This window comes from Festucalex cinctus, chromosome 10, assembly GCF_051991245.1.
Source record: "Festucalex cinctus isolate MCC-2025b chromosome 10, RoL_Fcin_1.0, whole genome shotgun sequence".
Taxonomy (NCBI): Eukaryota; Metazoa; Chordata; class Actinopteri; order Syngnathiformes; family Syngnathidae; genus Festucalex; species Festucalex cinctus.
In genome coordinates this window covers 20,575,276-20,590,219 of record NC_135420.1, presented here as the reverse complement: position 1 = coordinate 20,590,219, position 14,944 = coordinate 20,575,276, and the positions used below count along the sequence as shown (strand labels likewise).

At 41.0% G+C, this 14,944-nt stretch overlaps 1 protein-coding gene and 2 non-coding genes across 4 annotated transcripts in view; 1 reads left to right on the top strand and 2 right to left on the bottom strand.

Annotated features, from left to right (window-relative positions):
* Nucleotides 1-14,944, top strand: part of ncanb (neurocan b) — a 147,781-nt gene that overhangs the window by 116,288 nt on the left and 16,549 nt on the right. For both annotated transcript variants that reach the window (XM_077533233.1, XM_077533234.1), the window contains one exon: nucleotides 12,319-12,432. In XM_077533233.1, coding sequence (XP_077389359.1) covers nucleotides 12,319-12,432 — 114 coding nt within the window. The remainder of the gene's footprint in view (nucleotides 1-12,318; nucleotides 12,433-14,944) is intronic.
* trnag-gcc (transfer RNA glycine (anticodon GCC)) lies at nucleotides 11,117-11,187 on the bottom strand. Its single transcript has one exon. It is a non-coding gene; the product is annotated as a tRNA-Gly (tRNA).
* On the bottom strand, nucleotides 11,441-11,511 carry trnag-gcc (transfer RNA glycine (anticodon GCC)). Its single transcript has one exon. It is a non-coding gene; the product is annotated as a tRNA-Gly (tRNA).

Here is a 14,944-nt window from a genome sequence, read left to right as displayed (position 1 = left end):
ACCATACTACTTCACGTCTATTCTCTTCTCGGATACGCTTCCTTGCCATCACTCTGCCGTAAGGCTTCTCCAAGCTTTACAATGAAGGCTGCGAACAACACTCGCGCACACACATGCTCACACGACACACCAAATCATCACTGGGGGTGTGTGCGTGTGTGTAATTCATGTGGTTAATGCGCATTTGTCACGAGTTATTGATGCAGCGCACCAGTGTTGATTGATCTCCCTCGCCGTTAATGCGCAAGCACAACCAAACGTCCGCATAATTCGCTCCTTGTGTCTGTACATGCATTAAAGCTTATTGATGATGGGACCCGGGACTGTTGTTCAAACTCACGTTTGAGCGTTAAACGGCGCGGGCTATTGTATACATGAATGTCTCCCGCTTTAACATGCTTTTTTATAAATGCCTTTATTAATGTAGCATCGGTTGAAATGATTAAAGCTTTACTGGCGGGGTGAAGTTTTACAAACTTCTTACACCGTAAGAGCCAGACAATAAAACAAACTTGACGCCATTGTTCATACATTTTGATGTTTAGTAGTTATGTCCATACAGTACAGGTGGGATTAATTCAAATCCAATCTAATCACAAACATAAATCTATTGAAAGATCAGCATAACTGTGGGAATGCTGAAAGGCATTCTTTATTATTATTTCAGGCACATTTTATTCTCCACACTTTTTTGATGTGCAAAAATCCGGTTTACACTGCTCAAATTTCAACTTGCTTCAAAAATTCACACCATCTTGGGTATATATCATCTGATTCCACATAACTTACCGTACTCGCACAATTTAGCGTTAAATGTCCACTTTTCCCAATTCATTTTCAATGGGACTGACATTGAACTTTTTCCACGCCCACTTCTGTACATACAACTTCTCATCATTACCGGTTCTCTGATACTGCTCAGCAAACCTTGCTTGGGAAATGTTTTATTACCAATCAGCTTTCAGCATTCCCATGCAATTTCTGCAGAAATTGCACTGTGTCTAGTTGTTTACCTTGTTGCCTTTTTCACATGGGATAAGTGGGAATCTGTTTTACTTTTTCTTAATGGTCTTGACATGCGCTATTTGTGTCTTATGTCAGTTTACCGTCTAATCTGCTGTCTTTATCCGTATTCCTTCAAAGTAAAAGTTCGGCACAGCAGGAAGATAGAAAATAAGAGGTCCAAGATTGTTGAAAATTTGGCAACTAATCATGTTGTCCTTTACAATTAATGTTAAATCAGAAATACATGACCCAAAACGCTGCATCAGAAGTGTGGAGAATAAAAATCACAATAACACATGAGGGAATGCTTCAGCATTCCCAAATAAGGTGATTAAGTAATAAGTATCTTAAAATAAGCAACATCATCTTGTCTGACAATTTTATTTTAAGTAAAAATAAATTGTCAGAGCAAAATAAGCAAATTTAAGAAATTATATCTGCATTTCAGTTTTTGCAATGTGATAACAGTGCAAAAAAATAATTAGAAGTTGCCAGTAAAAGTGGCAACATAAGATGGCTGCCCTCTGGCAACCAAGCAACAAATCTTATGGCCTCCTGGGTGCAGGTAGCCGACTTGTCGTCCTATCTGGCGTCCTGCACATGTCCTCCATTGCTCGACAGGAAGCAAACTGATTTGATTTCCTCCCCTCTCCGCTCACTCTGGCTACTTTTTCAATCATGACGATTAAGATCTGAGCTTCTCCCCACCCTGCTGCTGCTCTATCATTTCACCACCTCCCGCTCCTGCCCCCTTTTTTTTCCTTCTAGCTTCTTTCATGATTCTCCCATTTGTCCTTTCACTCTAATTGTCCCGCATCAGTCATTCGGCCTCTTCTCTTATCGGCTCGCGGCGCCGCTGCGTCCTGCGTGTTGCTCTTTACTTGCTGCCGACCGACTCTCTTCAGCGCTTCTTCTCCGACACATCTCATTTCCTGACACAGCCCACTATACACCTACATTCACATACACGAACGCACACAAACACGCACGTCATGCTGTGTATTTTCCTGTCAGAGGCCAATACAATTATTCCCACTCCAATGCCTGACTCTCCATGCATAAAATGAAACCAATTCAAAGTTCACACTGCGTGCTCAGGTTGACACATTTGCCCCAAAAATATTCCGCACCAAATCTATTTCTGCCTTCACATTTTCACGTTTTATATGAACCCAATATACACAAGATCATTACAAGAAGTCACTTAAATCGAAATGAGAAAAATAAGCAAATAAATTGTACTTTTTATTGTAAATTTATTAATGGAGATATAAAATGTGCAATTAATTTGCGATTAATCGCAAGTTAATTAGCCATTTTGAGCCATTTTCAGCAGTAAAAAGCTAGTATTTTGTTCAGAATAAATTTGATAACAACATTATTTTTTGTCCACAATTAATACTTTTTCAAATCAGTGGTGGCAAGTCCAGGTCCAGAAAGTAAAAAAAACCTGCCTTTGACTCTAGCCTCTGATGCTAGCTAGGGAGCTAGCTAGCTAGCTCCCTAGCTAGTAAACAAGCACCATGGGAGCTAGCTAAGGAGCTAGCTAGCTAGTATTTGGGGCTAAAGTTAAACTGTGGCAGTTTTTTTTTTTTACTTTACTTTACTCACCTGTGTTTAAAATTAATTTTTCCACTTGCTGTCAACTGAAGATAACATCACCTGTGCTGAGGAAGTAGGTAACGACCAATCATGGCTCACCTGTTTTCTGGGTTTGGTCAGCAGCCATGATTGGTCGTTACCTACTTCTTCAGCACAGATCAGCTTCAGTCGTCAGCAAGTAGAAAAAATATTTTTTAGATTTATTAATTCTACATATACAAAATAATGAAGTAATCAAATTCATTCTAGACAAAATATGAACATTTTACTGCTGAAAATGGCTCAATGAGTCAATTATCCCTTTTGACACTTCAAGCTACAACACAACCAAACTTCCTCTGCATGCAGAATAGTCAGCGTTCCACTCAGAGAAAAACAACAACACGGATGTTGCGTCGACAAACAAGTCAGCTCGCCACCTCGCGTGAACCCAGTGTGGATGAGGCTGAGAGGCAAGGTGGATGCGCGCGCGTGGCACAGAGCATCTTTGGCGTGATTGATGAGCGGCGCTTTGTCACAGTTTGTCGCCAGCTGAGGAGGCCCTTAAGAAGCCCTTCTGATTGGCCGCCTCTTGCCACCTCCGCCTCCTTCCTTCCCCATGCCTCATTAATTCATCCCGGCTGCTGCGCTCCTCAATCAGCATATGATTGAGTGCACCAGCAGCCAGACCCTCGCCAAAAATCAACTCCGCCGGGACCACCTGAGCCCTTCGCTATCGCGACACATGCAGAAAAACATGCCACTGCGTTTGTGTGTGTGTGTGTCGTTATCTCTTTGGGAAAAGCCAGCTTGCAGATTGAGCTCACCTTTCTTTGTCGTACTTTTGAGGCAAAAGCCAATGACCTAATGGCTAGCACATCTGCCACGTGGTGCTGAAGTTCATCGTTCAAATCTCAGCTTGGAGTTTGGATGTTCTCCCCAGTGCTTGTGTGGGTCAGCCATGTTCCAAAAATATGCATGTTAAGTTGACCTAAGTCTCTAAATTGTCCACAGATGAGAATATGAGTGTGAATTGTTGTTAGTATTATACAGTATGTGCCTGGAGGTTGACTTGGTGGACCAGTCCAGGATCTTTTTATGCATGCGCATGTGTGCATGTACACTCTTATCTAGGTTGATGGGTGAAGCTGAAAATGAGGCTTCTAAAAGCTGAGCACGTAGAAAGTGACTTCAATTGATTCTCCGGTGAAGACTCAGAAACGGATGGGGGTGGGTCTTATCAGCTGTCCACAAGGGGTTTCACACACACACACGCACACACATCAAGTATATGAATATGGATAGCATATGATGTGCAGTGGAACCTTCGAAGAAAACTCGCTAAAGCTACTGTTTGCCTCTAAAGTTGCCCAAATGCTGAAACTAGAGCTTAGCTACTTTTTTTTTTTATTTTTGTATTTTGTTGTTGGTTTTTTGTGGCTTTTTTATGGTAGCACTTACTCCAAAAACCTCCAAAAGCAGCCTCTACCAGAGGTGTTGAGCATGTTAGCTTCTAGCGATAGCGCCAAGCTAGTTACTCCTGTGTCCCACCAATAATAATCAATAAAGACTTTTGATACCTTATTCAGTTGGAAATTGGCCAACTCCTTGAAAATGGAAAAAAAAAATGTATAGCATATGATGTACAGTGGAACCTTCAAAGAAAACTCGCTAAGGCTATGCCTCTAAAATTGTCCAAATGCTGAGACTAGCGCTTAAGTTTTTGTTTGTTTGTTTGTTTGTTTGTTTGTTTGTTTGTTTGTTTGTTTGTTTGTTTGTTTTGTTTTGTTTGTTTGTGTTTTTGTGGCTTTTTATGATAGCACTTACGCCAAAAAAAACTCCAAAAACAGCCTTTACCAGACTACCAGAGGTGTTGCACGTTAGCTGCTAGAGATAGCGCCAAGCTAGTTAACCCCTCCCCCACCAATAATAATCAATTAATAGCTTTGAGACCTTATTAGTTTAATTTGAAATTGGCCAAATCTTCGAAAATGGGAATTTAAAAAAAAATGTTTTTGTCTGATTCATTGACAAAATAATCATAAAATTAACTAATTATTAAAACAATTGTTAGCTGCAACCATAGTTGACGAAGACAAAACAATGCGGCAAAAATGGAGGAAAAACATGCAAATGGAAGGAGAGGAGACAATTTTAAAAAAGTGTCTAATTTGTATTTCTTAAGATTCGTTTGTCTCCAAAAATAGATGCGAGAAAACAACATCACGGTGGTCGACATTGCCATTAATTGATTGTGACGCAGCGAAGGCGGGCAGAGCTTTTAGCTCTTAAAGTACGTCAACAATAGTGACAGGTGGCCTGTCGCTCAACCCTCTGGGGAAGCGTTCCACTTCAAGCCAGCGTGCGGAGCCGTTGTACTTTTAAGTGTACAACTGTCTTCAGAGAAGTAGATGGAGGGGGGAAAAAACGTAATAAACAGAAAAAAAAGTATGATGGAGAGCGAGGGGATAAAAATAGAGATGAAAAGCATCGCTGAAAGCTGTGGATGATCACACTCGACCGCGGTGCATCAGTGTGATAAACTTTTCAAAGAGTTGGGCATGGTCCGTGTGGGGTCATAGGGGGGTCCTCAAAGACACCCAGGAGTCCTCAAAGGTGACTACGGGCTGGCTGGATGTTAGCAGATAAGGATGCCATTTAAAGAGGAAAGTGCAAAAAGCTTATAGATGGATAGATATACTGTACAGAGGGGGTGGTGCCAGGAGAAGCCATGTGGGGGGAAATGGCGAGAGGGGAAAATGGAAGGTAAAGTTTTCTACTGCATATGATACTTTAGATAAATAGTCCTTCCAAAGTTGTTAATGATGCATTTGTTCTCAGAGCATCATCTGGCCTGGCCCTCAAGCATCTCATTCGGATTTGTGGATTGGGAATAGCAGTGAGGAAACATCTTGTTCATCTTTCAAGGCTCGAGACATTCGGCTCTATTTTCACCAGACACACCAAAGCATCAAAGATTTATTTATTTTTCTCACGTTGATTGATCGCCATTGCAGTGAGCTCTCACGAGAGCAGCTTAAAGCCTTTAGCTGCTTCTTTGTCTTCTTCTTCCTGGTCCATCCTCATTCTTTTGTAATCCACCTACACCCTGACACAGCTGGAGGCATGGGGCACTACACACAAAAGACACGCGGACACCGTCTAATTCAAAAGTAGCTTGTAAGGTAACAGTGCAACTACTTTGTTGCTGTACTTAAGTAGAATTTTAATGTATTTGTAAATTCAGTTACAGATCGTGAACATTTGGTCTTGTTAAAACTTAATTTACGATATCTGGAAAGGGATGTAGATATCATGAAATTGCGGCGAACTAAAGATATCGTGACTTGGATTTATGACGAGTCAAAATGACGATGTTCTGTCGTATTGAATTCCGCATTAGCGTCATGTAACAAGTGTAATACTGCCATCTACTGGCCAAACTTAGATTTGCAGCATTCTGTTTACTTGTTGTGTCGCCATCACAAAGATATTTTCCAGCTCAAAATGTGTGCCTGATGTTTTCAGGTAATCTTGCATACAGCTTGATTTGAGGTTCATGTCGGTAAGCATTGTTAATTTCATTTCGTCATGTGCTACTTGGTTTCATGTGTTTAGATTTACGATTAGAAATAAAATGAAACTACATAAAATTAAATTACATAAACCACCATTATAAAATACAACTTTTACTTCCAATATTTAATATAAAAAATGTACATGAATATTTTGATACTTGTGCTTACGGAAAATGTCGGGTACTTTGAGACTTTTACTCAAATAATATTCTTGAAGGTGACTTTTACTTGTACCAAAGTTATTTACTGTTATTTGTCATTTTAGTCAATTGACGCATTATTTTCTTTTTACAACAACATAGCAGGGGCCTTGAATTTAAAGACTTGCTAATTTCACACTTGACAGGAAAGGCACTCCACAAACCCAACTACTTGTAGACAAGATATTAATTAAAAAGTCCGAGTTCCATAATGTGTCCCCTTTTAAAACAGAAACCAATGTCTGGTATCCAAGTACATCTTTGCAGGTCGAGCTTCCGAAACACGAGCTGAATATGACATTAACAAACTACACTGACTACTTAATCAACCCAATTATGATGCGCTATGACACAGAAAGAGACCATAATGAGCTGGTATTAACATATATCCCTTTGTCCTTGTCAGCCAACGTGTGCCCTGCCTAAACGCCCGCATTTTCCTCATTAATGGCCGTCTTTATCTCCTTTTCCACTCGCTTCTTTAATGCTCCTCATCCTAATGAAGTGCTTTTTTTCTTCTTCTTCTTTGTGACGGCTATTCACTATTTGCCGAAGCACTTACGCCTGGGACAGAAATAGACTTCCTTTAGAAGTCTCCTTCAAAAACTCAAAAGACGCAAGTCAGAAGTTTCTTTGAAGTGCTCCTTTTCTTTGACCAGGCATTCAGAAGATCAGATTTCACATTTAAATGTTCGGGGTGGGGGTGTTTGGGGGTGTCCACTGGGATGTCAAGTTGACACTTTCGCTTTTATGCAATCGCTGGTGAGCTGTCAAACTTTAAGTGCTGTCACTTAAGCTGTCACCTCAATGCTGGTGATTTGCCTCCCGTCTTCGTCCACTCAAATGTCCCCAATCTCACCCCGCTTTGATTGGACCTTTGAAGATGTCAACATCCTCCTCATTTGAAAGAGACAATTTAGCCCATGGGTGTCTAAACAACGACACCACTCTGGGTTCCCTTCACATTCCCATAACATTCATTGAATACTAAATTGTCTATGTAGGTGTGGAGTGTATTTTTATTTATTTATTATATGTCTCAGACATGTGCCTTGTGATTGGCTGGCAACTATTACAAGGGTCTAACCTGGCAATGTAGTTTAAAAAAAAATAGTTAACTCTTTCACTGCCACACGTTATCAAAGAAAAACTTTTATACTTTGATCATTGACGAAAAGAGATACAATGCTTCCATCTGCTGGCCATAGTTTAGAGTGTTTTAGATTCCACAACCGATTGACCAGCCAGCGCTGCAGTTAGACGTTGCACTGAGAATAAAAATTTTAAAACAATTTGTTGACGTTATTTAACGTTTATGGCAATATACGTTGGGATTTTACTGATCGTTATTAAACGTTTTTGGCGGTTAACGAGTTAAATACCACATCATTTCAAACACTCTCTTTGGCTAGCCAAATGGACAGCTAACCAACAAATGAGCCACGACTCAACCCGTCAACTGATTTATGGCGCTAATGGGCTTTCGTTTATCATGACGATGAGGGCTTTTGGGGGCATTTTTCAGGAGACAAAAAAAAAAACCCAAAAAACTGTTTGTTTAAACCATTAACCTTGCATTGTCAAAGAGAGCAAGCCATTTTCAACACTTTACAGTGGTCAATACCGTAATTTGTTCAATAAATTAATAATTAACACCCACACGTGTGGACTGATTAATAGTATTGGCTTGTGAGTAAAAAAAAAAGTGAAATTCGTTCAATTGTGACATAACTAGCTAGCTAGCTAGCTAGCTCCCACTCCTGCTCGCTAGCTAGGTAGCTGGCTAACTACTAGATCTAGCTGTTAGCTTATACATTTTCAGACATAGGCAGATAAAAGTTTTACTTGGTTGGTCAATTTCACACTTGATATGTTGCCAGGTACTTCAAAGAATCATTTTGCAATAAAAATACAAATGGAGGAATGTCTCTGGTGTGATATAACAGGTTGTAGAGATAGAGGCTAATGCTGCTAATGTCCCATGTCGAATAACGTGTAATTATGCAATTATGAAAAGGGAAGATCATGACTTCAGGTGAGGGTTTTCAAAAAGTGTCTTTGCCGCTGACAGGCAAATGGCTGCAGGTTTCCAATCATGTTCCACACCATGTTTTGACGTTTAAAATGGGCACAAACACCACTTTAAGGAATGAACCTCTTATGACTCACACTGTGGAAATTGCAGCCATTTTCGTGTCAAAGCAGGAAAAAAAAAAAAAAAACATTTTTTGGGGCGTGAATATTTATGGAAAGGGAAGAGGACCTTTGTTCAACAGCCACCCCTTATATGCCTGTTTTTTCGTATTAGTATACAGGTTTGTATTTAAAAAAAAAAAAAAAAAAAAAAAACACTATTACTGCCAAATAAAGTACCATGATGCACAGCAGTACTCGGCCGAAGCATCGATTGCTTGTCTTGAACGTTTACTGCGCGTGTACCTGGACCGTGAAAGTGCTGGCTAAAGCCACCAGGAGCCATGGCCGTGAAATTGCTGATTAAGGTTGAAGGTCTCACTTATGAAGGCAAGGGAAAAAGGCTGTTTACCTTTTTATTTTATACCCTCTTTTTTTTTTTTTTTACAAGCTTGTTGGCTGGAAGTGAGGCTCCTAAGCGTTGCTCTTCCGCTGGCATGGTGGAAGGAATGGAAGAGTCTACTTCATTTTTCTTTCTTTCAAGAGGAGTAATGCTTTTTGTAAAACGTATTTATTTGTATTAAAAGATTGTGAAGTTAAGATGTGTGTTGTGCAACAAATGGCCTCAAGGACACTGTTGACATTTATTTATCTGCTTGCTGAATGACTGCATTTATTAACACAATTTCTAAACATTTATAAAAACAATGTTTGAGTGAAATGAAAAGAGCTGAATGGTCCTCAACTATCATCAGTTTTCATCTAATCAGACTCTAATAGGGGTCTTGACAACAAAACACTCGTTGTTAAAAGCCATTCTAATCTATCATTATGTTTAGCTTCATATTTTTCTTTTCACAGTCCTCCTCAGCAGCTTTAGTGAGGCAGTAGGCCTGCGGGTGGTCTGTACATCTTATTATGACAACAGATTGGCGTAATTGCTTTATGACAGTCCAGTCTGGCATTCTTATACTGTACTCTGGCGTAAGAACTTGATTTGGGCAAACAGCAATAGCAAAGGACAACAACAGCAACAACACAGTATGAGGAGACAAGGAGAGACAAAAGCACACCTACAAGTGCTCCAATACTACATACCGCATTGCTTTTGTTTGTGTGATTTCAATAGAATTTTGGTGACCAAGAACCTACCAGCGAGTCATGGTGTCACGCCGCCACCAGAGTGGCGGGTCAAGCTTTTATTTGTCACAGTCAGGTTCCTGTTTTATTTTGAAATTACTAACTCTCATCTCATCCCAGGTCACTTACCCTTCCTGCAGCTCACTGATTACCGGTCCACGCCCATGATCACCACCACCTGTTCCCAATCAACCCGGACATAAAAGCCACCTGCATTCTCCCCTCCGTTGCCGAAGTGTCACATCTCAGTGCATGGAAGCGTCCTCACAGTCCTTGTTTCACAGTCCTTGTTTCACAGTCCTTGTTTCACAGTCCTTGTTTCACAGTCCTTGTTTCACAGTCCTTGTTTCACAGTCCTTGTTTCACAGTCCTTGTTTCACAGTCCTTGTTTCACAGTCCTTGTTTCACAGTCCTTGTTTCACAGTCCTTGTTTCACAGTCCTTGTTTCACAGTCCTTGTTTCACAGTCCTTGTTTCACAGTCCTTGTTTCACAGTCCTTGTTTCACAGTCCTTGTTTCACAGTCCTTGTTCGATGTCTTGCCTTGCCTTGCCTTGCCTTGCCTTGCCTTGTCTTGCGCCCTTAGTTTGCCCCTTGTTTTCCTCCCTAGCGGAGCGCCTTTAGTTGTCCCTGTTTTTGAGTGCCCTTGTTTATTCTCCAGTTTGGAGCTCTTTTTGTTCTGCCTTTTTTCCCTCCTTGAGAGGTGTTTTTGGTTCGAATTGATTAAAGCTGCAGCCTTGTTGGCCAACTGTCACTCTGCGTCTGAGTCCTACCTCCTCGCTTCGTGTCACATGGAAAAGGCAGGTGTATGGGCTCATTAAATCACAAAGTGCTGAATTCTTAGATGCTCTGATTGTGTTTTCCCATACATTGGAAGAACATGAGCAAAGGATTTTCCAGGTGTTGCGCTGATCAAGAGAATTTGGGCTCAAATTGTCCCCAGAGAAATATCATTTCTCCAGGAAGATTGTGAGGTGTACCTAAGGTACAGTGTCAGAACTTGGTGTAGAAACAGACTCCCATGCAATTGTTGCTCTAAAGACATGACTCCCACACGAACATCTCCAAGTTGAAGTTGTTCCTCGGCTTGAAAGCAACCAGCTGAGGTTTGCTACTGCAAGATTGCTAAAATCCTAAACAACATAACTGTTAGGTCGATTCCCCGCGAAGAAAAAGAAACTGATGAATTGACAGGCACCCTCATTGTTGAACTGTGTTTAGATGGCAATTGTGTTTAAGATACCCACTAGGTGGCACTGTATGCATTATACATCTCAGTCAATACAATTTGGGTGTTGCATGCTGGGATCATGTAATACACCGCAGCAAAACCTCAACGCTAATCAGACCACACCATATAATCAAAATTGAAAATGATGGCTAATGATAAGTTTTTGGTGGTTTAAAAAAAAGAAAGAAAGAAAAAAAAAAAAGAGTGTCTGAACAAACTCAGTAACATAGAATGACGTAGCAGTTACATGTGCATTGGCTGTGAATCGAACCCAGGCCTCCCGCATGGCAAGCGAGAATTCTACCACTGAACCACCAATGCCTGTATTTTTGTGCTCTTGTGTAATTATGTGGACATAGGCAGAAGCCTGTCCCTGCAAAAGATTTGAGCTCCCACTTGAAAAGAGGAAGGCAACCCTGGTACTCATGAGCCACTGTACTGCATGTCTCCTGTGTTGGAGGAGGGAGATATTTAAAACAAACAAGCGTGTGGCTCATGAGGACCATGTTTATATCAATACACAGAATAATTTCAGAAAGAACTCAGTAACATAGAAAGATGTAGTTTTTGCTTGTGCATTGGCCGGGAATCGAACCCGGGCCTCCCGCATGGCAGGCGAGAATTCTACCACTGAACCACCAATGCCTGTATTATTGTATTCTTGTGTAATTATTAGGCAGAAGCCTGTCGGTGCAAAAAGCATTTGAGCTCCTACTTGAGAAGAAGGAGGCAACCCTGGTACTCATAAGCTGCAGTCATGCGTGTCACCTGTGTTGGAGGAGGGAGATATTTAAAACACACAGATGTGTGGTCCTCGAGAACCACGGTTGCCTCCCTTTGCTCTCGTGAAGTGTGTTGTGAATTGCAAAGAAGGGCCTCAAAACTAACTCAGCAACCTGAAACAAAGAATCAATTGCACATGCATTGGCCAGGAATTGAACCCGGGTCTCCCACGTGGCAGGCGAGAATTGTACCACTGAACCACCAATGCTTGGCCCAGTGATGAGCAGGTCAATGAATGATCAATTTCAGTGGTACCATTAAGTTGCTTTTTCTTTCACCTTTTCTGCACAATGCCACCGAAGAATATAACGAGCATTTTGGGACGGCTGGCGTTCCACTCTGGAGGTTCCGCTTGTACTTCCTCCTCACATTGTGCACTCTTCCCTTTGCTCTTGCAATTATCACGACACGCTTGAGTGCATTCCTGATGACGTGCAATCAATTGGCTTTAATTAGAAGTTGTTTTTTTCCGGACACTCGAGCTAATCTTTTGCGCACTTTATCTCAAGGTTTGTTTTTTTTTCCTCTTCTAGGCAGGTCGTTTGAAAAGTCAGTGCCGCGATTGTGCCGGTGTGTTAGTATGCATATTGTTACTTCACCTTAACTTGACCTCCTTCTCTCATGTTCTCTCCCCCTCTCTCTCTCTCTCTCTTTCTCTCTGTCCTCCAGACGTTGACGACTGCCAGTCGAACCCTTGCCGCAATGGAGGAACCTGCATCGACGAGATCAACTCTTTTGTGTGTCTGTGTCTGCCCAGCTACAGCGGCGCCACATGCGAGAAAGGTAACAATGGCAACGGAACAAATTGTTGCTTTATTTTTCATTCATTCTGAGGTTTACGGTTGTTATTCCATTAGTCGGAAAGACGAGTCAAGTTAGCCGCAACATCTTGTGCCACAAGATAACTTCAAAATAAAAGTGTACCAAAGTTCGTGTGTTAATGTATTTGGGAAGATTTTATTTTGAAAGAATTAGAGCATGAACATCCATCCATTTTCTTAACTGCTTACTCCTCACATGGGTCACAGGGGTGCTGGAGCCTATCACAGCCGGCTGAACTGATTGCCAGCTAATCCCAGGAAGCAGACACATCCACGTCTAAATTTAGCAGTAATACATTTAATAAAATGCATATATTTTTGGAGATTGGGTTCAAGTTGTATTTTACAATTTAAAAATGTGCAGAATTTCACAAGTTACTTCATGTTAAAGATTGTATAGCTCATAATATGAAAATAAAAATACAATGAGCTGTCACCAACGTCTTACAAATGCAATTATGCCATCTAGTGGCATAAAAATTACCTCAATGCAAATCAATATGACACTAACTAAATTTTATGGATTATTATGAAATTACTCTATCATTGACTAAAAGATGCGTGCATATTTCTTTGTTTAACATTTTTCCCACTTTTATGTTAAAGAGTATGAAACTTAGAAAAAAAGATTTTCTTGTACAATTTACTGTAAATGTAGAACAGATATAAAATTCACGCTTAATTGGGAGTTAACTATTGGAGTTGTGCAATTAATTACGATAAAAAATGTAATCGCCTGACACCCCTATTGAAAAAAAATGTCTCTCATTAATCCTGAGATGTGGAATGAGTGCAATGTCCCATTTCATGCTGCTGCTCCTTGCCCAGTCTCTGTATGTTACATTATAAGACCCCACTCCATATTTTCGACTATTTGAGGCTTATTTTTTCTTTTTAACTGTAGCCTGAAGCGAGCATGCCGATGCGTTGGCGAAGTTGGCAGTGAAGCCATCAAGTTTGCCGTCACACCGACTTAATAGAACAGGAATTATGCAGCGTGGGGTGGTCTCCCCCAATATGATAATCCTGTGTGACAGTGTTCCTTAAAAGTCTTAAATGCAATCCATTTCTCAAAATAGACACAAGTCTAAAATATATTAACATTGCAGATGTGATATAAGTGAATTTTTGTTTTGTTTTTACACTTTTCCCACCAGTCAGCATATCGAAGTGGTCGCCTACACAGCTATAGTGTTGAATCTTCGGTTGTATTTACAATACATGTGACCCAATTTCCATATTTTTCTCCCATATGGCACACTTTTCCAGAGGTGGAATGAGTATTACAATATTCGACTTGAGTAAAAGTACGATTTACGTTGTTTGATGAAGTTGTAGTTTGTCCCAAAAACTTGCATGCAGCTAGCTTGCGACGAGCTTCGGCTAGCTACTAGTGCGGCTAAGCATGTTGCAAAGTCTCTCATAAGTCAGTAATCGCCTCCCACCATAATGAAATTAATAAATAAATTGCACTTCTTACAAGTGTTCTTACGAGGTGCTGTTAGGTAGCTTAGCGATACCTTCACATAATTGGGGTATTTTAGAGCGTTTCTGAAGATGAGCGAGGAGGGGGAAGAAAAATAGTCCAACCTGGACCGGGATTGTGCTGGCATGCCTGCTTTAGATACCGTATTCAAGCAACAAAATCAATTTGAAATCCACATTGGTCATACAAAACATCTAATACCTAGTAAATAAGATAGCTGTCTGGAGGGTCTTCTCAGCCTCTCAACTTTCCAAATCATTTCCACACTACATCCCACACAAGTTTGGATTGTTCCCCTGAACAACGTCAGCTTCTCTGTGCTTGTTTGCCCCTCGCTAACAAGGCCGCGTTTGTTTTAGTTGCGAGAGCCCGGACTACAAAACCAAACGCAAACAGTCGGATTAGCATTTAGCGCCAAGTAATCGACACTGCCAGAATTCATTTCAAGAGGCATTAAAATGTCTTCGAGGCAAGAAAATCAGTTTGAAAGAAAAGAGAGGGGGGGGCGATTCTGTCAGGTGGTGGGCGGGAAGATGTAACTACAGATGATGGCATGTTGCTGACACGCTAATGAGGAGGGGAAGACGTGCTGTCATTGCGTACTGCTTTCATATGCCTAACTTTTATCCTGAGGCATCCTCATCTACAGCCTTCAAAATGGCCACTTGGAATGTTGCAGTCCCAGGTTGTTTAGTTTGTATCCAAAAAATTGTGTCTTGAGTGCCTGACCACCCTTCAAGTGTGGAATGTAAATGAGCGAGCCCTTCTGAGTTTTGCCGAACTGTATCATCAAAATAATTAGCTGCTGGACTACATGGAACGAGTATGATGTCAAAGCCAAAGGGTAAGCGGAGCTGGAACGTTAGCGCAGATTAGCGTTAGCTAATGTTAGCTTGTAAGTAATGTTAGCCTCTCATACAGGGTGTGGCAGTGCCATGCGCCACACTGCTAAGTCTTGACTCTCTGAGCTCACCAGACTGCTCTGTAA